General features: G+C 42.1%; 1 protein-coding gene across 5 annotated transcripts in view; it reads left to right on the top strand.

The window, feature by feature from the left end:
- PATJ (PATJ crumbs cell polarity complex component) overlaps positions 1–26,012 on the top strand; it is a 396,175-nt gene that overhangs the window by 136,173 nt on the left and 233,990 nt on the right. For all 5 annotated transcript variants that reach the window (XM_068239365.1, XM_068239368.1, XM_068239367.1 and 2 more), the window contains one exon: positions 24,679–24,808. In XM_068239365.1, the coding sequence (XP_068095466.1) occupies positions 24,679–24,808 (130 nt within the window). The remainder of the gene's footprint in view (positions 1–24,678; positions 24,809–26,012) is intronic.

Raw genomic sequence — 26,012 nt, 5'->3', positions numbered from 1 at the left:
TTGCAATTGAATGGTTAATCGCACAGGCATACACCGCCTCTGTCAGACTGAAAAATGCATGCCCTGCATCCAAGACAAGTGCTAACATTTATTAAACTAGGAAGAACTTTAGCTTCCAATATGGTTTGCATGCAAAGTATATTATACTAGACACTTGCGCCACGGTGAGGCAGACCTCCGGGCAAGTGACCTAACCTAAATTTAAAACCTTGGGAGCAGCTAAGCAAAAAAAATTGTGTAGCTTACATTTTGTGGAACAGCGAGGAGAACGCCAGCGCATACAGGTCCGTACACATGCCGGACTGGAGGCAACGACGGGTCCGTCGTCGCCTCCCGCTGGGTGGGCGTTCCAGTGTACAGTCTGTCTGCAGACTGATATGGCTGTTTCTGAGCGATCCGCCCGGCAGATTGCTCAGAAACAGCCGTATCAGTCTGCAGACAGACTGTACACTGGAACGCCCACCCAGCGGGAGGTGACGACGGACCCGTCGTTGCCTCCAGTCCGGCGTGTGTATGGACCTTACCACTAAGGCTGCATCTGAAATAACCACCAGCTCAGTGTGCAGCACCTAAATAGATTTTCTGCACACTTCGCATTCAATTCAGATGCAAATCATATGCAAATCTGCTACTACTTATCATGCAAACAGGAAACTCAGGAGGAGGGGCTGGGAGCAGCTAACCTGATAGTTACATAGTTACAAAGTTAAGAAAAGGTGGGGGGAAAGGCTGCGCACCCCTAAACACATGTTACAATTGAATGGTTAATCGCACAGGCATACACCGCCTCTGTCAGACAGATATCTTTATCTTTTGCTTATCAATTTTTAGTAGTATGCGTGGCTAGATTAGAGGCGTGGCAGGGCTGTGGCTTAAAGTGTCCCTCTTTCTCATCTCAAAAAGTTGGGAGGTATGCTGTATTATTTGGGGAGTAGAAGAAAAGATAAGATGTATCTATAGATCCAATTCTGGACATATCCATATGTTAAAATGACATCAGGTATCACACAACTGACCTGTTTCGGACTATGTCAGTCCTTAATCACAGCTCGTTGTATAATGGCAGCCTGGACAAATATATAGAGATATCTGAACATAGGTCCTGCCCATAAACCCACCCAAAAAGTGGGCAGCAATATCAGAGCAAAGGAAATAAGAAGTTGAAAACACCTCCTACCTACAATCTCAGAACAAATGGGGCTAAAATCACAGAGTATACAAAAATACACACAATGTACACTAAAATACTTATTATATTGTTTGGGAGTGGTGGTCTCCTTGCCTTCAGTGGCTCCCTACTACTACGTGGAAGATCTGCAGGGCAATCTACATACAATACCATATATCTTCAAATATAAGTCGAGCTTGTGTATAAGTCAACTCCAATATTTGAGCCTCTTAAGCTGGAATTTTTATTGACACAAATATAAGTCTACCCAGCAAGTTGATGGCTGCACTTGGGGAACAGTTTTATTTATCAGCTGCATTTGGGGACCAGGATGGGTAAATGACTACACTACATAGAGTATTGCAGCCATTAACCCCTCCTGTACCTTAAGTGCAGCCAATACCTCCTCCAGGCCCCTCAAGTGCAGCAACTATTCAATCTTCCTCCTGCAGCCCATTATGTTTCCCCTGCCCCTTTCCTTTTTAATTGTTGTGGCCAGGACCTTCAGACCTGTGTTGTCTTGGCATTTCATTTATCAAGAAAGTATCACCTGCCACTGGGTAAATTGCTGCAAATAGGAATGTCACTAATAGTACACACATTACTCAGTGTGCTCAGTGTTGCTCATGACTCGTGTATAAGCTGGCGCCTATACTTATTCAGTGAGTCCGACCTACATTTCTAGACTTATAGTCGAGTATACAGTAACTAGTGTAACGCATGCCACGCAACTAGCGTAAGTCAGTAAAATTGCTGTGCACTTCCTCCGCTATTTATTGAATATGCCCCCGTGTTGCTGGGGATGGACAGGCCTGGTTTAGAAGACTTTTGAAAGAGATCAGCATAGACGTTTATGCTTCTATTAAATGCCAAATTAATCACTTCAGCAGATGAGCGCAATTTACAGCCTGATACAGCATGTTTAGCTGGAGATCTGAGCGATTTTACTAATAGTCTTAATCATAATGACAGTTATCGCACTTTAATGAGCCGGCCAAATCACTCATATCTATTCGTTTTTTGCAACTAAGCATTTGTAAGGCCTCTCCAGATGGCCGTTACTTATAAGTAAACAAGAGCTTATTCAATGAAATAATTTCCCAAACGTCATTAATATGGCATCCACTAACCGGCAATTAGTGCTTCTAATCATGAGACCTGATTGCATGTCATAAGCTTGTTAGTTAATCTGTCTTTTTCATTTTTTTTTTTTTTTTACCCTTTTCATTTTGCAATAAAAATAGAACAAAAATTGTAATACTGCAGAAACGCATCTGAAATAGCAATTGGAAACAAAATACAATATGATGCTTAAAGTGGAAGTATACGATATGTGGAATTTAACTTTCCAAGTCCAGTTGTTACCCCAAGTAGGTGATACTTGTCACAGCAGCCTGTAAAATATCATCTGCCTACAAAGTTTTGCAGAAGAAATATTCTTCAAAGGATTCCCTTACTTCCTCTGCAGTGCTAGTTTATACTTGCACTGGAGAAAAGCCATACAGACAAACTAGCAAACTAGACAACGCACAACTTAAAGGCAACCTGAAGTGAGGCATGACTGATATTTCTGGCATCACAGTGTTTAAATCACATGGATGAGCAGATAGACCAGGAGTTAGAGCTACCTCTGATCAGATAGAGATCTGTTGGCTGCCTATACATGATTCCTGATTGAGTTCAGCATGACATCTCTCTGGGAATCGACCTCATGATGCCACCTCGGCTGTCTAGCCACTGCCAACCCAATTTAAATGTGTCCCCTGGTGCCTATGTATTGTAATCTAACCTGCTCTAGCTGCTGTGACTGTCCAACTGCTCCCGTTCTTGTCCGCTGCTTCCTCTGAGCGTCGCTGTCACGCAGTTACCATGTGGTGGCACGTGTAACACCTTGACGGCTGTGCGACATTACACACATATGCCTGGGGCATTGGAGAAGCAGCAGATGAGACCGGAGTCACTGCTGCTGCAACAGGTGAGATTTCCAATGCACCAGCACCTGGGGGTCGCTTTTACTGCCACTAACCCAAATGACCACTAGGGATGGCCCTGATTAGGAGAACTCACGGAGAAGCATGTGATCAGTTTGATCAGCTGATAGATTTGTAAGGTCCTGATTTGCAGTGATGACTTCCTGGTTTAACACTTGATCAGGACCAGCAAATTGGAACCTTACAAATCTATCAACTGATCAAACTGATCACATGCTTCTCCATGAGATCTCCTAAGCAGGGACATCCCTATTGAACACATCGGGCCGAGGTTTTCCAGCATTCTTGATCGATACATTCAACTAATTAAGGCCCAAAATTGGTTGGTCGATCAGGCATGCTTGTTGCGGCAATGATTTTCATCCAACTTGATCATTTGAATCAAATCAGATGGTCGAAAATCAATAATGTGTGGCCAGCTTAAAAGTACTAGAGGCAGAGGATCAGCATGACAGCCAGGCAATTTGGATTTTTTAAATGGAAATAAATGTCAGCCTCCATTTCCCTCTCACATCATCAGATTTCCTTTTCAAATGAACCTGAGCACAACTTCTATTTATTGAGTTAAACTCGAGCCTGATTTGTACATTTTCCCACCCCTTCCTTTCTCACTGAGCTGCTTTTGTTGGCCAACTAGAGCAGGTTCCCAGTATTGGCGGGCTAGAGATGGTAACATTGGGAACAGCTTATTGAGAGAGAGGAGGTGCTCAATTTTTGATTCCGTTCCTAGTCTCGAACACTTGTAAGTAGTATGGATAGTCATTGAGATGCAAATAATTCTCGACTGATGCAAATTATCTATGCAGCTTGAAAACAGACCAATCGAATCCTGCCGAGTTGGAATTCCGTTGGTCAATTTTCAAGCTGCCTACAAGATTTGCAAATCTTCAAGAAAATCCTGTTCTAATGTAAATCATCATGGCTAGGGATGGTCAGAATGCCAATTTCCGTTTCCGCGGTAAATCCGCATTCCGTCATGTACCAATTACCGATTCCGCTTTCCGCTACCATTTTCCGCATTCCAATGCGGAATTTCTGCCGGAAATCGCAGAAATTCCGCCCGACTTTAACATAGATTTTCTCAAAAACTATAAGGTCTTTTTGAAAACTTTTTTTGCATCTTGTTCAGAAGATGCTGTTTAATAAACCCTGAAAATGTGGTGTTTGTAGTACTTATGGGTGCTTTGCTATTAACCGCTAAAGTCAACAGATTTTTACTGTAATGTAAAATGCAGAAAATAGGCAGCTGCAGATTTTCTTCCTTTTTCATTACAGTAAAAATCCGCCGACTTTAGCGGTTAATAACAAAGCCCCCTTAAGTCCTAGAAACACCAAATTTTCAGGCTTTATTAAACTGAATCTTGTGAACAAGATGCATAAAGTTTTCAAAAAGACCTTATAGTTTTTGAGAAAATCAATGTTAGTCGGGTGGAATTTCCGCGATTTCTGGCGGAAATCCACCTACGGCACTTGCATTACCGATTTCTGCATTTCGCGGAATCCGAATGAGCATCCCTAATCATGGCTGACCCTCCCTAACATCGGAATACCTCAGAGGGAAAAGAAGAGGAAAAAAATGCGGAAAACAGGAGCCCACTAAGTGTAGTATTAGGTCTCTGTTGTGAATACTTCTCACATTGGTGGGTTGCCCAATTGGAACTGTATTAAAGGAACATTATCAATACCCAAGTGTTCTAAAATGACAATGTACAAATAATGTCTAGGTAGCTGTGTAAGCCTTTTCCTACTTTGTAGCAAATAGAAGCAAAGTGACACTGCGGACTTCCGCGTTAGGGAGGGTTCATTTCCTGGTATTGAGAGATGGGGTATTGCCGCTTGTGTGCTCAAGACAGTTAAGTAAACATGCCACAATATCCAGAGTATAAAGATTAAAAAATATCCAGCACTGCACCAAGGATTTCCGCTTTGTCAGTTTAATATTGGCCATATAATCACAAGACCTTGTCATTCCATACTGTACATACATCAGAATTTGACATACCCTATACTGGTCCTCGCTGTGGGGCAACGTGGGAGCAGCGGCCTGCCTGATGACCTTTTCGCTCAACAAGCTTCCTCTGAGGCTCTGACTGCCCTCAGAGTGAAAGGAATTTGTTACAGTAAACAAGAGATACGCAAATGAAATGTATAAATCATTATTTACCAGCACACTCAATCCCAGGTTAAAAAACACATGTTAATCGATAGGTTCCTTTTAAGCGCTTGTGGAGAACACACATCTCCACTCGGGTCTTTTCGTTCCTCTGTTCGCACTCCAAACAGCAAGGTGGGGTTAATGGGGAAAAAGGGGGTGGGAATCTTACTGTTAAAAAATATACTGTAAATATTTGGAATAAAGTCTTGTACACACATAAGAGGCATGTCACCCGGTGGGTATCCCTACTCCATCACTTGGGCGATGTGTTGTTCTGTGGCTATACAAAGGAGGAGGAGGGCTGATAGAGCGGGGTTCAAGTGGCATCACAAGGCAGCCAGCCATGAGTGGGGGCAGCAATGCTCTCAGCAAGCGATTGGCCAAATCAATCGCTGGCCGAGAGGTCAGGTGGTATTTGGCCGGATGTCCTCGCGCTGAATTCACATTATCAGCTGAGTTTCATCTAACGTGTGTATGGGGCTTAAAGGATCTCTGTCGCAAAATCTTAAAATTTTAAATGTATGTAAAAATATACATTAAGAAGTACGTTTCTTCCAGAGTAAAATGAGATATACTTATCTCCTATGTTGCTGTCACTTACAGTAGGTAGTAGAAATCTGACAGAACTGAAAGGTTTTGGACTAGCCCATTTCCTCATGAAGGGGGGGGGGGGGTTCACAGGGATCTCTTTATTTTCAAAATACACTTGGTGAATGGCAGTTTCTCCGTTCAACTGCCAAAAAAGTGTACAGAGAGCAGGGAGGCTGGCCAGCATCTTTGCATAAATCCTTTTTAGGGAGTGTCTTAATAAAGAATAAAGGCCATGCTGAGAATCCCCTTTGGAGAGATGGACTAGCCCAAAACCTGTCGGTAATATCAGATTTCTACTACCTACTGTAGGTGACAGCAACATAGGAGAGAAGTAATTTATGGCTCATAGAAACGCACTTCTTATTTGCATGTGGTTTAAATTTTAAGATTTTCGTGACAGTTCCTCTTTAAACTGTTGAGGAGGGGCCCGAAGTAAACTGAATAGAATACAATTAAATTGGAGGTAAGCGTTACACTTACCTCTCAGAAGTATATGACAGTATATCGTTGAGTGTAATGCTTACCTCCACTGTACTTCTATTGAGTTTATCTTGGGCACCTCATTGCCAAACGTGCATTATGGATTCATTTGAAGTGCAAATAATATTTTATCTCAAAAGGGAGTGCCAGACATAAAGGGCACTGCTGTAGAAGCTGGTGTGCGCCTCTCTTGTGCTGCCTTTTTCCTGACCCCTGTAGGAAGAATGTGCAGGCTTTCCAGGACTGAAGGTGATTTTGTGCAACATGCCCACGTGATGTTTTGATCAATTTTCAGGCTGAAACTGGTCAAACGGATCAATAAAATCTGCTAGATAATCTCTGTTGCAAGTGCTAGATTAGGTGTTCGGCAGTAACCGCTTTCAGTATCACTACTGTCGTTCTTAATGGCTGGTGTCCCCGAGTCTAAAATGTCCACCGTTCAAATTTCACCTGTCCATCGCTGTGGTTCTGACCGCCTCTGCCTTGACCAACGTCACCGCGTTAGCTTGTACCATGTGGCACCATAAACTGGTGTCACGTGTTACAGGCTATAGCGGTAATGGCTAGGAATCACGCGGGCGGACAGGCGAGATTTTGGGAAACACATGCACTGGGGACACATTTTTAAGCATGGGATGGGGGCAGCCAGGCGGTAGTAGGCTGATTCCTGAACAATTTCATGCTTCATGCTTTAGGCTGCTTTCACAGTAAGATGTTACAGGCGCACGTTAGAGCAGCCTGTAACGCAGCCCAACTCACAGTAATGAAAAATTAATGGGCTGTTCACAGTGCCCACGTTGTGTTGCATTGTAACGCTGCACGTTATTTAAAAGTGTAGCACGCTGTGCGGTCGTTAGACTGTTTGCACATGCTCAGTAATGTATTTTTTTTTTTTTTTTTGAGGGGAGAGTCCGCTATTGTTAGCCACATGGCTAATTTATATTCACTGCACTGCCGTGTAGTGATGGGAAGTTCGGCTCGATTCATTGAAAAGAGCCGGACTTCCCATCACTACTGCAGTTTTCTTCCTGGAGCGGCCGCTGATTGGCTGGCGGGACCACGTGATGTGGTGTGTTTCCCGATCACATGGTCCCCGCAAGGTATGAGACAAAAAAGGCGCACTAACAGCCGCACAACGCGGCTCACTCTGGCCTCCACCTCCAACACCACCAGGCGTTGCATTATGGGCACGTTATGCGGCCATAACGTCCCCTAAAACGCAACATCCTGGTGGGAAAGAGGCCTAAATGTATCGGAAAACAGTCTGTGGTGTATGGGCAGGCAACAGATCCCTTTCTGATCAGATTTCATCAAAAAGAGATCAGTCTCATGGTCTATCTGCCCATACATCACATGATGGGCACCTTTAGTGTGTGTGTAGAGGTATCACTGAGCAGACATCGCAATGTCTGAAATGGACTCAATTCACTAAGCAGTTAGACTAGTCTACAGATGGTTTTTACTGATGGTTTGGTGTAATGTTTTAGACCTGTTTTTAGACTTGGTCTAACATTCAGTAATTACACAATACACAAAGACAAACAAGTAACCTCGCCCACTTTTTCTGACAGAGATTAGACCAGCTGATTTCTGTCTGTAAAGTAACTCTGTGAGGTATTTTAGATATGAGGATGGAACCTTTTGAATTCATTATGCAGGAGTTTAATTGTATGCAGAGGAGAGCTCATCAGAGGAGGAAGATGTCAGTCATAGCTACTTGTTTGTAAATTTCATCTTTTGATCATTTCCCCTGCTTTACCCACGTAATAACCAAATGGTTTAGACCAGGTCTAAAAACAGGTGTAAAACATTTGGTAATAGTGAATTCCCCTTTGATGCAACTGACCAAACCATCAGTAGACTAGTCTAAACTGTTAAGTGGATTGAGGTCAATAACTTTATAGTCTCTCTGACCCACGCAGAGCAATGCCATTTCTCAGTAAAGTTGCTCCAGCAGGCGTGTGTCTGTGGCGTGTGTCTGTGGCGTGTGTCTGTGGCGTGTGTCTGTGGCGTGTGTCTGTGGCGTGTGTCTGTGGCGTGTGTCTGTGGCGTGTGTCTGTGGCGTGTGTCTGTGGCGTGTGTCTGTGGCGTGTGTCTGTGGCGTGTGTCTGTGGCGTGTGTCTGTGGCGTGTGTCTGTGGCGTGTGTCTGTGGCGTGTGTCTGTGGCGTGTGTCTGTGGCGTGTGTCTGTGGCGTGTGTCTGTGGCGTGTGTCTGTGGCGTGTGTCTGTGGCGTGTGTCTGTCATGTGTGTGTGTCTGTCGCGTGTGTGTGTACATTTCTGTCATTGCAAGGCTGTTTTGCAGCACACTGTTCCATTAGATTGGTAATTATTTGCTTTTAATGTTACTAGTTTGCACAAATCCCCATTTTCCTATTCAGCCTAATCTCTGACTGTAATTCCAAAATTGCTATCAACCAGGGAATTCTGTCCAATGTAAATACATTACAACAAAGCGGAATGTTTTGCTGGTGGAGGGGATTCAACAAAGTCACTTTGGACGTTCTCCAAAAAGCGGAACGCGGAAAAATAAGAAGCCGCGTTATTATAGCTGCACATCTGCATTTTACTTAGAAAGGAAAACATTATTAAGAGTTACAAAGCCTTTCCCATCATGATGTGCCTTCATGAAATAGAAACCCCATTTTAATAAACAAATTTAAGAGGGCTTTAGAAATAATATCCGTATCGTAAATAGCACAGGATATGCTGTTTGTTTTTTTTCTTTAGATAAAAACTCACAAAGAAAATTCATGTTTATTATGCATATTCCTGTTTGTTAAAAGGAGCATGCAATTCCCTTAATTGGTTTAAAAGTGACTTTCTACACCTTCGCCTTTCGCCAGAGAAAGGCTCACTCACCAAAATGTCGTGGACTAACTGAATCAAGAGGAATAATACACAGGAACTGGTTTCCTTTTACTCTGTACTAGGACTCACATGATTCCATGTAATATCATTGAACATCATCACTATCAACCGGCCAGATACCCCCCTGAGTATAGGCTCATACACACGCTAGAATGGATGTCGCCCAATGGAGATTGAGACTTGATCCCTTTATTATCTATTTATAAAGCGCCAACATATTCTGTGGCACTGTAAAAAGTAGGAAAACGGCCTGAGGGCTGACGGAGAAGCACAGATGTGACGTCACACAGTGGGCAGGGCAAGGGATGAGGACGAAGCTTATTGGCCGTCGCTCAGCAGAGTTGATCCGCCTGGCGGAATACTGGCTGGGTGGCAGTTGGGGGCTGCTGTAAACAAGCCAGATATTTGGCAAATGCGGTCATTATCGGCCACCTTAGTCTAACGTGTGTACAGTGTTATAAAACTTGCTCTCTGGGAAGCTTTATGAGCTTGCTGCAGACCCATACCACGCAGCACACAAATGAACCCCCCCCCCTTTTCTGCCCACCAACAGAGATCTCTGTTGGTGGGCTCTGATCGCTCGGCTCAGATCTATTTCTTTTTTTTTTTTTAAATAAAATTACCTATTTTTTTCCCTCCTCCCTCCCCCCGCCAGCCAGTCACAGTGATCGGCTGTCATAGGCATCAGCCTATGAGAGCCGATCGCTCTTGTGCCTCCCCAGGGGACAGTCAAGTGACATGGCTGTTCCTAGTACAAGCTGCCGTAGATCGCAGCGCTGTACAATGTAAACTGCCGCTGGGAGACTGATGACGGAGCGAGCTCCATATTCAAGTGTAGATCCTGCAAAACCCTGCCCCAGGACTTGATGCCAATTGGTGTTACGCTGTCCTGGGGCTGCCACCCTGCCGACGCCGATAGGCGGTCGGGAGGGGGCTAAAGCAGGATAGTCACCATAAAAATCAAATTTCAACAGCAACTGGTCTGAGTGTATTATGATAAAGATGCTAATCCTGCATTCAAAACTTTTTCTGCTGTTATGGTTTGGCGCTATCACATACCTTAGGAGCACTGGCCCTTTAATTGCCATTGCCAAACAGTTGCATGCTGGGGAGGGTCTTTATCTAAAATATATTTCTCCTCTTCCTTTCATTTCCTCCTCCTTCTAATGACATAAGACAGTGCACTTCCTAGTATAGACCTCAGTGGGAGTGTCTGAAGACTCTGGGAGGAGGGCAGGTAACGAATACACAATTGGCAAGCGGAGAAAAAAAGTGAGGGAGGAAATGTCAGCAGGTCAAAAGTAACAAAGATGGAAACTGCCTAGAATAGGATTCTCTGCTTTTCCTTGATAAAATTCACAGGAATTATAACGTGAACAGTGCAATACATCTGTTATGTAAGTATAATATATATGTATATATATATATATATATATAATTGTTTTTTTTTCATTTCTGGGTCCGCATGGGTGTCACTTGTTCTTTAAGAACTGAGCTACTGCTATCTATTAGAAGTGTATCCACTACTGTCTGTGTGTGTGTGTGTGTTTTTTTTAACCTCTTGAGGGCTGCAGTGCTAAACCCCCCTAGTGACCAGGCCATTTTCAGTAAAATTGGCCACTGCAGCTTTAAGGCCAAGCTGCAGGGCCGCACAACACAGCACACAAGTGATTTCCCCCCTCCCCCCCCTTTTCTCCCCACCAACAGAGCTCTCTGTTGGTGGGGTCTGATCGCTTCCCTAGTGTTTATTTTTTTTTAATAAATGTTATTGTGGTCATTTAAAAAACAAAAAAACAAACCCTGTTTCTTTAAATCCCTTCCCTCCCTCCCTCCAGCCAGCCAATTATGGTGATCGGCTGTCATAGGCTTTTGCCTATGAGAGCCGATTGCTCTCTTGTCCCCCAGGGGGACAGCCGTGTCACACGGCTGTCCCCAGTGCAGCGCTGCTGCTGACCACAGCGCTGCACCATGTAAATAGACGGCGATCACGCCGTCTAACAGTTGCCGCTCGGAGACTGAAGGCGGGTGGAGTACCGCCCCCCAAGCAGGAGATGCGTGCGCAGCCTGCGCTCGATCTCCTGCAAAACAGAGCCCCAGGAGTTTCCGCCAATTGGCGTTAGGCGGTCCTGGGGCTGCCGCCGCGGCCACGCCCGTCGGCGTGACACGGTCGGCAAGAGGTTAAGGCATAACATACAGTAATGCTGGCCATACACTGGTCAATTATAGGACGATTGATTGACCTATCGATTCTTAAAATCGATTCAAAATAAATTGATCCATTTTTTTGCCCATGCGCTAGGTTAGATTTTTGTTACACTCTTCCACCTTTAATTGATCGGAGGCTATTTTCAATCACAAAATAAGTAGCCTGATGAATCAGATTGAGTAAGGGCCCGTACACACTGAAAATCGCAAACACAGTGCAAAGCGATTGCGTTTTTTTTAAATCAAAATTTTACTTGCGCTTTTTATGCACTTGTGAGTTTGCTAAGGCTATCTTTTCCTGATTTCCTGATTCTTTACCTAAAAAAACGCAATGAAAATTACATGCATTGCGTTTAATCAAACACAGCGCTTAAAAAGCGCAGCAGTCACTGTGATTGTGGTTTTTCTAAAAACGCATTGCACTAGTGTGTACAGGTCATCACGATTTTCATGATTTTTCAAAAGACCTTGCAATTTAAAAAACTCATGCGATTTTAAAAACACAGCGCAAACGCAGCAGTGTTCAGGCCCTAAAGGTCGACCGAATACATAATAAAAAGCTTTTGATTATTGTTCCATCGATTGAAATAACCCGACATAGTCGATTGATTCATTTGAAGGATTTAATTGAATATAGGTCGATGAGGATCAATTCTACATCAAAATGACAACTCGATTTTTGTTTTCAATAATTTTGATTGCGTTTTATAGAAGAAAAATGTATACAAGCATAACATTTGATGAACAAAGTTTTTATTCAAGCATTAATGAACAGTTTTCAAAAGAGGAAACGCATTGAAGAACACCTATAGAAAACATAGGAAAAACAAAATTTCAGCATTTCATTACATTTACAACTGGCAGGTAGGATAAAAAAGTGGTGTATTTTGAGGCAATTGTTAAGGGACAGAACTTGTTTATATGTGGTAACCGGGAATATAACTCTTACCCATACACTGAACCAATTTTGGCTGGGCGAGAGCATGTTCCAAACAGTAAAATAACTTAGCTAGTGTAGCCTGACTTCCAGCGAAGGCAGGGGGGACAACTAGATTTTTGATCCTTTTATTCATTTATCGGTTATAATAATCGATTGAGGTAAAAATCGACCAGTGTACGGCCACCTTAAGCTGAATTTTTGTTCCACTGAGTGTTTTGTGTGGCTTTAAATCTGCACAAATCTATGCTTTAAACCAACAGTCTTTAGTCTTCCGTTTTTTTGTGTTTGCTTCCTTTGAGTAATTCAGTAGCATTGATTGAAGGAGGGAGAGGTACATTGCTGATATTAGGGAATGGCAGACGCGGTCAGTAAAGGGATTTTTTTTTAAATTAAAACTAGCATATACTCAGGTGTGTCTGTGTGGAATAGCACAGCATACTGCAAGTTATCCCTCAAGCATATTTTCTCAGAACTTACTAAAATATTTTCAAAGACATTTTCACTTGAAAAATGAAATGTTTCATTTTTTGTGAAAATGAATGCAAAATGAATATTGACATTTTCAGTCATTACTCCTGGACAAAATACATTTTTAGTTAATTTAGTTGAAACTCGAAAAATGAGAAGATCGTGCAAAAGACCATTTGTTTTAGTATTTCAACTTAAAAGGTAAAACTAATTTATGAAAGAGGAACCCTTTGCAAGTGTTTTGGATGAATTAGCTGATCAGAGTCTGACACTACCTTTTTAAGGCAAAAAACAAAAGTACCTTTTTCAATTTCAGAGTGCTGAAAAATATATTATTAACAGAATAGGAAAAATGTATCCCCTAGGAAAAAAAGTAGGAGAAAAAAATGAATTGAAGAAAGGCAATTGTTTCATGCAGTAGCAGTTTACTGCATTGCACTTACAACCTTTACTATACAGGTGAAACTCCAAAAATTTGAATATCTTTCAAAAGTCCCTTTTAATTCAGTAATTCAACTTAGAAGGTGAAACTAATATATGAAATAGACTCATTCCATGCAAATAGAGTTATTTCAAGGCTTTATTTGTTATAATTTTGATGATTATGGCTTACAGCTTATGAAAACCCCCAAATCTCAGACCATTAGAATATTGCTAAATGTTCAATATTTTAGTTCATTGGGAGTGAAAATGTCTCCTGGTAGAAACCCTAGGAGAAAAGTAAATCGAGTAAGGCAATGGGCTCTATTCACAAAACTTATCATACATGACTTATCACCTAATTGATAAAAAATAACCTTTCAGCACATTTACAAGCAAAATAACCACACAAAGTGAGATGTTCCTGATTAACTTCAATGTAATATTACTTTTCTTACCTTAAAGGAGTTATCAGGCTAAAATTCGTAAAATTAGCTTTACTCACCTGGGGCTTTCTCCAGCCCCTTGCAGCCGACTGCTCCGCTCCCCGCCGCTCTCCTGGGCTCCGTGATCAGTATTTAGGCCGACTGCAGTGTTACTGCGGCTGTGCGAAGCGCCGCTGTCAATCATGGCCACGTGGGCCACGGCGAACTGTGCAAGCGCAGAACTACTGTGCCTGCGCAGTTCACCGCGGCCCACGTGGCCATGATTGACGGCAGAGCTTCACGTAGCCGCAGTAAGGCCGACCCCACGGTTGGCCTAAATACGGATCACGGGGAGCGGAGCGGTCGGCGTGGGACAGTCGGCTGCAAGGGGCTGGAGAAAGCCCAAGGTGAGTAAAGCTCATTTTACGAATTTTAGCCTGATAACTCCTTTAACCTCCTTGGCAGTACTAGGGTAGGGCGGTAATCCTGACCTCTGCTCGGGGTAGCCGCCGGAGTATAGGGTGCAGTGGGTGGTTTTACACACCTCCCCGGGGGATCCCGATGGCTGTCACCATTCTTCTTCCTCTCCTCCGGGGCTCTGCTTCCTGCTGGTGAGATCGATGGCGACAGCTGGCAATTTAACTTTAGAGTTGCAGTGCCACCCGGAGGATGGAGGCATAACTGCAGTGCTGGGGGCAGGGAGGTGAGTGATTTTAGAACTGTTGCAGACCCTAAAATCCGGAAAGAATCATAATGCCAAGGGGGTTAATTAAATTATCTTTTTGCTCTTTGGAAGCTTAAAAAAGTAACATAGATAAGGTGAAAACAGAGGAAAACAGGTAAAAGAACTTTGTGAATCATGCCCATTGTGTTTAAAATTTACAAGCATTAAGGTACAGTTACTTTTTTCATCAACTTTGAATTATAGGAACTGGTTAAAGTGGTATGAAATTCTGCATTTCCTCTTTGCTCTAAAAGATTATTTACAGCATAAAATCTACTACCACAAAATTTTTTGTAGCAGAACAGTATTCAAACAGTTAAACACAGCACTTTGTTCATCAGTGGAAAACTCCTTGCTTCAGTGGGCAGCTTTTGGCTGCATCCAAAGAAGTGATAACATTATCTTTTGTTTACATTCCTTTGTCAGATACATTTAGTAAACCTTAGCAAAGTGCTGAAACTGAGCGCTCTCTACTTCTAGTATGTGTGCAACTGAGGAGTGATGACTAGATAGATTGTAATATATAAATACAGTAGCTATGCAATGGCAGCTTTCAGAGCAGATAAACTGTACTTTGGGAATTTGTAAACAGACAATATTAATTGTGTACAAATGCAAATATTATAACTTCCTGGGTAATACAAAGTAGGAAAACACATTTTTTATTAATGGTATCTCAGTTTTATCTCACTTTAACCACTTGAGGACTGTAGGCTTACACCCCACTAGTGACATGATATTGTTTGCAATTTAGGCCACTGCAGCTTTAAGGCCTCACTGCATGGGCGTACAACTCAGCACATAAGCAATCCCCCCCTCCCCCCCCCCCCCCTTTCTGGCCACCAACAGAGCTTTCTGTTGATGGGCTCTGATGGCTCCCAGGATTTTTTATTTTTTTTGGTAAATATTTATTGTATTAATCTATTTTACCATTATTTTTGTATCCCTCACGCCTCCAGCCTATGACAGCGATCGGCTGTCATAGGCTTAATCCACCTATGAGAGCCTATTGCTCCTGTGTCTCCCAGGGGGACAGCCGGTACGCGGTCCTGGGGCTGCCGACTGGTTCACACCCATCGGCGTAACACAGTTGTTAGGTAGTTAAACCATAATAGCTGTATATGCAAAAATATAATTTAGCTTCTCATGTGAGACAGTGCAGGAAAGGACAGGAAATGAAAGAGAACATTTAAAAATATATATTTTATTCAGATGCACTTTATTACAAGCAAGTTTCAGGTGCATTTTTGTTTTTCTATTTTATTTACTTTCCTAGTGGAAACTTGATTACCTTTTTTAGAGTGGCTTTAGGATAATTTATGATGAGAATGGCTCTCAGTTCCTGTGTCCAGTGAATTTTATGCTCGGGCACAAGTGACTCGCTGGCTTTTTGTACCAACCTTTTTTTGCTTTTTCTTAAGTGCATTTTGCTATTAGCAGTTAGGAAATCTAGTGCGTAATTAAATAAAAACCCATTATTTGTGCTCCAAATGGAACTACTTAAAGCTAACCCGTGTCTCCTGCAGTGCCAGCCCGGAGAGAGGCATTTATATGTTTTATCTCGTGCTGATAAAACACACAATGTTGAACGTGTCAGATAGGCAGAGGTTTTACTGCGCCCGATGTCTGCAGCTTTGCGAGGTAAACGTTTTTACTTTTTATCGCCTGTCGTGCTGTATTTTTGGCTTCCGTTTCAGCGAGACATAAACATCTTTAAAGGTTCGGTAAAACAGAAATATCAGTTTTCTGGTGAGGACGGAGGCCTTGATGAGTGCCTCTCAGGAATATGGCCAGTAAGATTTAGTTCCCCAGCCATGGCTAGCGAGTCTCACCCCTACAGCTTTAATCATCCATCTGGTTTCCATTATGAAAAATACAGCGGAAGGAGTGAGACCGGACATGTCAATGCAGTGTGTTGAAGGCAGTAGAGAACAGGCTTCGTTGATCATGCTGGTTACTGAATTTTTAAGAAAGTTTAGAAACTGGTGTTCTCCTGGGGCAGTGATCTGAAAACTTGGCTCTCCAGCTTTTAAGGAACTACAAGTACCATAATGCATTTGCCTTTATGAATCATGACTGTGGCTTTCACACTCCTGCAATGCATTGTGGGACTTGTAGTTCCTTAACAAATGGAGAGCCAAGCTTGCAGATCAATGTCCTGGGGCGTAACTGCAGGGGGCCCAGAGCTGTACGGGGATCTTTCAGATCTGGGGTTTTTGTGGCTTTACTTGTTATGGGTGTGATTACGGCTTGTTTTATGACCATTGCAAGATAGGCCCTCAGGCTGTGAGGGTCACCAGGGGTGGGCAAGAGAAAGGGTGTGGCTATTGGGGAGCCTCATCAAAGTTTCACTGGGGGGGCTCCATGATTTGAAGTTATGCCTCTGGTGTTCTGTACCGGAAATACACCCAAACCTGAAACCTTCGTTTAGGGAGAACTTTGACAATTAGAACACAATGAAGCAGAATTGTTTTTTTGCAATTTGTAGACTTGATCCAGGCTGCAGGTACAATAGGACACAGATGATTCAGTTATTGCGTTCAGCATTAGAGGCGTTCTACCATTTTAGCTGAATCTGAGATAGATTTCTCAAAAAACTTGATTGCTAAACTTAAACCGGTTTTGGGAGGATGCTATTGGATAGTGACATTTACATGATTTTGTGCTTGAGGAGGATTATTACTTTTGGAAACTATTGCTGCACAGAATGTGTGAGTTTACGCATTAGCTTGTGTTACAAACGTTATCAATATGTCAGGGTTTTTTACATACGGAACTGAGTGGGGCTGAATGAGTCATTGATGGAACATTATACATGAATTGTCATGTATATATGAGATGTCATTTTAACAAGTAATGCTAATCTGCACCTTCTAAAGCCAGCAAGTGTCCTACAAGAAATTTATTTTTACTCCATGCAGTACAGTGAAGTAGTTACCTCATGAAAATGTATTCCTTATTATGATGCATTTTATATAGCACAGTTATTTCCGTAGTGCTATACTGAGCTCTTTGAACAACTCCCGTCACTAATTGTCCCTCAGAGAGGCTCACAGTCTTACTGTGTTGGAGATCCTAGGAGACACCACTTCCTCTGGTAGTTTTACATCTGAACCTGAAGGGAAAATAAACGTATGAGATAATGAATTGTATGTGTAGTACAGCTAAGAAATAGAACATAAGTAGCAAAGAAAATAGTCGCATATTGTTTCCAGTACAGAAAGCGTTAAACTTATTTGTTATCTACGCAAACGAGCTTCTCTGAGCTCTCCGACTAATTTAGTCACAGAGCAGTTCTATTTTCTGAAGCACTTATACATGAAAGAAACAGTGAAAGGCAGCTTCAAATAAGGTTTTACTGCAGGGAGTTCAAAGGGTCATTAGCTCTGCTCTGTTTCACAGTTTAAAATGCAGAGTGTAGTATGTAGACTGCAAATATTAGAGAATGATGCAGTGTAAAAAAAAGTAAAAACTTTATAACTGAAAATAAAAATTAGTCTTTTCTTTGCTACTAGTGTTCCATTAATTATCCGTACTGCACATACAGTTCATTGTATCATACTTTTTTTTCACTTCAGTGTCACTTTAAGGAGCAAACAAGTTAAATTACAAGGATGCTTTTGAGATGTGGGGGTGTCTAGGAGAAACCCACAGAAACGCAGGAGAACATACTCACCTAAAGGATTATTAGGAATACCTGTTCAGTTTCTCATTAAAGGAATACTATCGATGTATGCATTTATTTTTAAATGCTGTATGTTGTAGCACACATTAGGGCAAGTAGTAGGAGCAATTTGATTCCTCACACAGCTGTTCCTCTCAGCTGTAAAATCCTCTGTCAGTTTTGGCGTCAGTGTTGGATACAAAATGTATCTAATACTGAGCTCCCAGAGGGCTAGACCATATCTCTGCACAGGGGAGTTGCTATCAACTCCTCAGTTTATAGTTTCTCACCTTACTGAAAGAATCTTATTGATATGGTGGTAAGGGGTTAAAGATTCTAGCAATGTGTGTTTATTATCTTTGCTCCTCTTGACTGATAAAGATACTAATAATGCTAATTGTAGACAGTGGTCTGCCCCACTCAGCATCTTGTAAAGTGTATGCAGCCTGGAGTGAATCACCTCAAGCAGGCAGCCAGTCTAGGGGTAAACACAGACTCGTGGTATAGCTAGTTATATTCCAGCAATATTCCAGCTCATTTAGTTACCTGTTACCACCTCAGATCAGCCTATTTCTTCTCATGTCTGCTGCATGCTGTGAGTGACACAGTGAAATATATTTGTGAGCTGTGTGACAGAGTAACCAAGCAGCTCAGGGAAACCCAAACTACTATGAGCTGTGTGAGAAATGATAGCGAGAGAGAGACCTGGGTGAATAAAGTGCCCCTAGCACTAGTGGTAATGTGTACACTAATATAGAGTATTAAAAAAAAAAGTTGTTTCAATCGATAGTATTCCTTTAATATAATTATCTAATCAACCAATCACATGGCAGGTGCTTCAATGCATTTAGGGGTGTGGTCCTGGTCAAGACAATCTCCTGAACTCCAAACTGAATGTCAGAATGGGAAAGAAAGGTGATTTAAACAATTTTGAGCGTGGCATGGTTGTTGGTGCCAGACGGGCTGGTCTGAGTATTTCACAATCTACTCAGTTACTGGGATTTTCACGTACAACCATTTCTAGGGTTTACAAAGAATGGTGTGAAAAGGGAAAAACATCCCAGTATGTGGCAGTCCTGTGGGCGAAAATGCCTTGTTGATGCTAGAGGTCAGAGGAGAATGGGCCGACTGATTCAAGCTGCTAAAAGAGCAACGTTGACTGAAATAACCACTCGATACAACCGAGGTATGCAGCAAAGCATTTGTGAACCTACAACGCGCACAACCTTGAGGCGGATGGGCAACAACAGCAGAAGACCCCAGCGGGTACCACTTATCTCCACTACAAATAGGAGAGAGAGGCTACAATTTGCACAAGCTCACCAAAATTGGACAGTTGAAGACTGAAAAAATGTTGCCTGGTCTGATGAGTCTCGATTGTCAGAATCTGGCATAAACAGAATGAGAACGTGGATCCATCATGCCTTGTTACCACTGTGCAGGCTGGTGGTGGTGTAATGGTGTGGGGGATGTTTTCTTGGAACACTTTAAGCCCCTTAGTGCCAATTGGGCATCGTTTAAATGCCACGGGGTACCTGAGCAATGTTTTTGACGATGTCCATCCCTTCATGACCACCATGTACTCATCCCCTGATGGCTACTTCCAGCAGGATAATGCACCATGTCACAAAGCTCGAATCATTTCAAATTAGTTTCTTGAACATGACAATGAGGTCACTGTACTAAAATGGCCCCCACAGTCACCAGATCTCAACCCACTAGAGCATCTTTGGGATGTGATGGAACGGGAGCTTCATGCCCTGGATGTGCATCGCACAAATCTCCATCAACTGCAAGATGCTATCCTATCGATATGGGCCAACATTTGTAAATAATGCTTTCAGCACCTTGTTGAATCAATGCCACGTAGAATTAAGGCAGTTCTAAAGGCGAACACCTTATTAGTATGGTGTTCCCAATAATCCTTTAGGTGAGTGTACATTCTCTACACAGATGATGTTCTGGCCTGGATTTGAACCTCGAATCAACTGCTGGAAGTCAAGAATGTGAACACTGTGTGCTAGTGTTTTGCTAGGCTGCAGAATGACTACTAAATTAAAGAAGAATGGAAAGTACAATTGCTGACATTCCTTTTAAAACCTCTGCCACTTTCATTCTACCTTTTTAATAGTCCCTGACTCAGAAGAACAGACCTTCAGATTAGGCATTTGACTCTGCTGACTTCATGCTTGTGGGACGTGTCCTATTTGGACAACACTGAAGCCAAAGGATGGGAATGATCGCCATAAATCAAAAGTATTGGGGAATCGCTCCGTAAGCACAAGTAGAGTTACAGATTAAGTGAAGGAAACGAGACTAGATGGACAGCACTCTCCGTGGGTTGTGAAATAAACTTTAATCAAGAAAGAAGCCCTATGATGGAATCCCCAAGACTGCAAAAAAAAAAAAGTTCAAAAGCAGGCACTAAATTTAGAATGTGGAGACTTCATGGTCCAAGATCAGTAGAATTGGTCAGAACATGGAATGGTGGCAAGAATTATTATTGTACTTAATAAAGCACAAACCTATTATGCAGCGCTGTACAATAGATAGGGGAGACAATACAACATTAAACAATGTAACACAGGGGCATTGCAGGGTTAAACGATGGTGCTCTAACAATAAACAATAGTTAGTGGATTGCAATGTAGGGATAAATATAATACAATACAATAACATTTCTATAGCGCTTTTCTCCCATAGGACTCAAAGCGCTTAGGCTCTCTCAGATTCAGTAATTGGTAGTAGGATGAAGTATTCACACAACAAATGTTATAATTCTGCAAATGCCAAAAAGAACAGGTGGGTTTTCAGTCTGGATTTAAACTCGGCCAGGGATGGAGCTGTCCTGATCTGTTGAAGTAAGGAGTTCCAAAACGTAGGGGCAGCATGACAGAAGGCTCTGGGACCAAAAGTTTCCAAGTGGACTCTGGGTATGACTAGATTATTAGAACCTGTGGATCTGAGAATGCGGGGATTGCTACGCAGCTGCAAAATATCTTTCATGTATCCAGGGCCCAGATTATTCAGTGATTTAAATGTCAGTAGGCCGATCTTGAATAGTAACCTCCATTCTATAGGTAGCCAGTGAAGGGAGTGCAGGACTGGCGTTATGTGGCAGTGACGGGGTTGGTTGGTTAGCAGTCTGGCAGCAGAATTCTGTATCAGCTGTAGGCGGTACTAGACCTTTTTTTGGAAGGCCAGTGTAGAGAGCATTACAGTAGTCCAGTCGGGATGTGATGAAGGCATGGACTAAGGTTGGCAGATCTTCTGGGGGGATGAGGTGCTTGATTTTTGCAATGTTCTTCAGGTGAAAATAGGATGATTTCACCACAGCAGAGATTTGAGTTCTGAAGTTTAAATTCCCATCAATTAGAACTCCCAGGTTACGCACATGATCAGAGCTGCGTGATCTGTGCCTCCTATTCCCAGTGGTGAAGACTGCAAATTAATTTGTTTTGTTATCATGCTCTGCCCTCCAATCAGAAGGACTTCAGTTTTCTCTGCATTTAGTTAGCATATAGCAGGAGAGTCACTGATTCCTTATCATGGGGTAGAAGATTTTGTGCGTACAAGAGCCCTGCTAAATAGGATTTCAATCTAAGGGGTGTGGGAGAGGGAGAAAAGGGGGGGGGGGAGGGTATGTCCAAGGGAGGGGGCTGGAGCTATGAAGATAACTGGGTTTTTCAAGTCCTACCTATGCCATAGAGCCACATGAATCTATGCCATGCACTGATGAAGACCAACCAATCCTAAACAGTCTATATGCATGTACAGTAGGATTGGTTTGGCTCTGTAATATTAACCTTCCTGGCGGTCAATTAAAACCGCCAGGGAGCAGCGCAGCACTATTTTTTTAATCATGTAGCTAGCCTAGCGCTAGATACGGCGAATCGGCGCGGAGCGGCGGCAATCGGGCAGTACACGCAGCTAGGAAAGTGCTAGCTGCGTGTAATAAAAATTTTTTTTGCAAATCGGCCCAGCAGGGCTTGAGAAATCCTTCTGTGCGGCATAGTCCGAGCTGAGCTCGGGCTTACCGCCAGGGAGGTTAAAAGGCTGACACATCATTGCATTCCAGCGGTTCTGGAGGTACTCTGGCTAGCCACACTCAGGGGTCACTCTCTTGCTATCTAATCTGGGGGTGGGCGCTGTCTCTCTGGCTGCTTATAGTTAGCGGTAGTGATGGTCAAGTAGATGCAAATAACTTCAAGTTGATGCAAATGTATGCAAATCCTTACGCTCATTTATGCAGCTTGAAAATGAACCAATTGAATTTTACCTCAGCAGGATTTGATTGGTTCATTTTCAAGCTCCATACATTTGCATAAAAATTTGCATAAATGTGCATCAACTCAGTTATTTGCATCTATTTGACCATCGCTAGTTAAAAAAAAAAAAAAATTTGGACGGCTTTTAGAAATAAAATTTGGGAAGAGTCACACTACTAAAGAGGTTAAAACCATACGAAAGTTTTCAGTTTCTGCGTTTGTCAACTTGTCTTTCTACTAATTTCACTTAATTAAACGTTTTTAGTGATTTGCAGATCATCCTGTTAGGTTGTATTACATATAACCTGTCTGCAAGTAATAGGCTTGTATCTATACCCCGTCAGGCAGGAGAGGGTTGCGTAGAAAAATATTAATTGGTCCAGCATGCACCCTTCACATGTACTAAATCCAATAGAAAAATCATGTATGAAGATCTTGCATGATTGAATGTGAGGCTTTCCTGGTAACTGTGATTATGTATTATATGAAATGATAGATGTATGTGACTGCAACTTACAAAGGCGAGAGCATCAAGCATGATCCTAGTGCACTACTAAACAGAAAGCCATGGAAGCCTATCATTATGTTTAGATTAACTAAACATCAGATCTGGTGTCTCACGGCTGTATCTTCGATTAGTTGTCATCAGATAATCAAAGCAAGGCTTTCAGGCTATTTTATCCTATGTAGTAGTCTTTGTAAAAATCCATCAGGAATAAGCAGTACATGTAAGTGGCCACTAGGTGGTGCACCTGCTAATCCTTTTTTATAAAGACAAAAATCTCAGAATCAAACTATTTTACAAATGGTTATTTTTATTATGAAACTTTATTTATAAAGCGTTAACATATAGATAGTGGAGACATTACAACATTAAACAATTTTACACAGGGACATTATATTGTTCACGAAAGGCACACAAAATAGTGACGAAACAATGTAGGGATAAATATAGCCGTTAAATCGCTGTGTACATCTGGTGAAGAACAGCAATTGCACATACAATCTAAGGTGCGGGGAGGAGTTACATATTGCCCTGCAAACTGATGGTGAACCAGAACTCATAAGGGGAGGAGTTGCAGATTGCCCTGCAAACTGATGGTGAACCAGAACTCAAGAGTCTATTCTGTTTTGCTTAGCATTTTTAGTAAATTTTCCTTCTTAAAACAGAAGGCATTTGTAATCAGGTTGGAGTGAGCTCAATGCATCACTACTGAATATGCAAATTGTCCCTTTGTTGTTCCTAAAAGCTAAACACACTTCCAGAACCACTGGAATGTTGTCACCTTGAGTCACGCTAATCCAACATGCATACAGACTGTTTTGGATTGAGTGATCCACATCAGTGCATGGCCTGGATTAATGTGGCTCTGTGGGGTAGGACTTGAAACACCCAGAGGTACAGATAGCCCAGCGAGCTCATTGTGAACCAGAACTCCTAGGAGTGTGTGAGGGGCTAAAAAGAACTAAAATGCCCTCTTACTGAAAATGCTATGCAAAATGGAAATTTTGGGGAGGCTGGGATGGTTCATCCTGTTGGAGTAAAAAAAAATAAAAAATACAATAAAGTATTTATTTACATGGGTGAGGCATGGGAGGTAGTTATTCATATTTTCATCTTACATAAGTAAGGTCTGCAGCATATAATGGTTGTGGTCTTCTCTATGCAGACCTGTATGGAAGACCCCATTCGTATTAAAGAGAAACCGTAACCAAAAATTGAACTTCATCCCAATCAGCAGCTGATACCCCATTTCCCATGATAAATCTTTTCCTTTTCTCCCAACAGATCATCAGGGGGTCTGTATGGCTAATATTGTGGTGAAACCCCTCCCACAGTGTGATGTCAGGACCGTGGTCCTGACAGTTTCCTGTCTGTGAACCTCATTGCATTGTGGGTAATAGCGGTTTACAGCGGTTTCCAACTGCCAAAAAAGCAAGCAGCATCTCCTTCCACTGACATCACCTGCCAGTAGTAAAAATGTCACCATGTGTTAAATGTCAGAATGTAAATCAAGGAAAGGAAAGAATTTACAACGGGTAAACACTGACTAAATCTTTTATACATAATTATTGTAAAAATGAAGCACTTTTTAATTGCATTGTTTTCACTGGAGTTCCTCTTTAATTTAACACCTACATTTTGTCGCATATCATGTAACTGATGTTGCATGATATACAACCAAATCATTGTTTAATATAGATACCTATAATGAAGACACAGACAGACTGTAAAAAAGAAACTTAGAATTTGAGGTCATAGAAAGTACACTATAATAACTCTCTAAATGTTTCTTCTCTTCAATCCAGAGTTCTTCTCTTGTGACTGTTGGTCCTCCACCACCAATGAAATTGCCTCCTCCATACAAAGACAGTACAAGTTCCGTGGGGGCAAGTCCAGCGATGGCATCATTAGAGGAAGACCCAGAGGATAGTGATGGTAAGAAACATACTCGGTTTGTTGAATACATTTTTTCATCATTTCAAACTTCTTTTTTTTTTTAATTTGAATGTTTCATTTCTACTTCCAAACATAATGGCATCTGTGGACAAACCTTGTCTTTTTCATTATACATGTATATAAGTATGCAAACAACAAACGCAGGATTCCAGAATTCCCATCCCCGTTTCCTTCTTTAAGAATGATAATCTATCTCTTGCTGTTCAACCATTTTTATATTCTACATTTTCTTATAGAGAAAAGTCTTCTTTAGGCTGTAAACTCCTCTTTTTCTATGCCAGGTTTTTGTGACCGATTATCCCAAGTTAGTAATGCATGTTATGTCCTGCCTTGTGGATCATCTCTGAAACGTGCCTATATCCAGAGAAATCCAGCAAATATCCTAGCGCACATGCTCGCAATATCTTACCTGGATAACAAAATGTTTTTACTAAGAAATGGTTCCCTCTACAATTGGTTATGGTTGGTGCAGCTGCATTTCTCTATCCTTCTCACCACTCCTCATCTACTCCTTCTCTCTACAAATCTCTACACTGGTTTCAAATTCACCTGTGAAATAAAACCATGCTGCTGTGGGTTGGTTTAGGTTTTAAATCCCTTCACTGCTTCTGCACCACCTTTTATTTTTAAAGTCATTCAAAAACAAAAACATACCATTAACAACCAGTAGGACTCCCTTCTGCTTCAGAGTCTAGCTATACAACATTTATTGGTGGCCTTTGAAGCAGTGGGAAGACCAGCGAAACTGTTGTTGGGCCTAAATGGGTCACTCCCACTATATACTTTGGCCATGTTGTCACAGGAATTTAAGGGTAGGCAGCTATTAGGAGATATGGAATTAGAGAATAGGTTAGGAGGGTTGGCATTAGTAGTTGGTGTTAGAAGGTTAAGGTTAGGCAGCTGGAAGGGGGTGCTTTAGAGCAGCGCTCCACAACCCTGTCGTCAAGGCCCACCAACAGTACACGTTTTGTGGAAAACCACAAAGAGGCACAGGTGATGCAATTAGTGTTGCAGCAGAGCTGATTAACTAACTACCCCTGTGGATTTCCACAAAACATGTACTTTGTGGGTTGGGGAACGCTGCTTTAGAGGGTAGGTCAAGGTTAGGAGTCAAAGGTTTTTGTTTCTTTTTTTTTTTTTTTTGAGCAGTTAGGGAGTCTTCATCAAGGAAGAAACGTATGGT

The sequence above is a fragment of the Hyperolius riggenbachi genome, chromosome 6 (assembly GCF_040937935.1).
Source record: "Hyperolius riggenbachi isolate aHypRig1 chromosome 6, aHypRig1.pri, whole genome shotgun sequence".
NCBI classification, from domain to species: Eukaryota; Metazoa; Chordata; class Amphibia; order Anura; family Hyperoliidae; genus Hyperolius; species Hyperolius riggenbachi.
The sequence above is the reverse complement of the archived record's forward strand: the minus strand, read 5'-3'. Positions and strand labels throughout refer to the sequence as shown.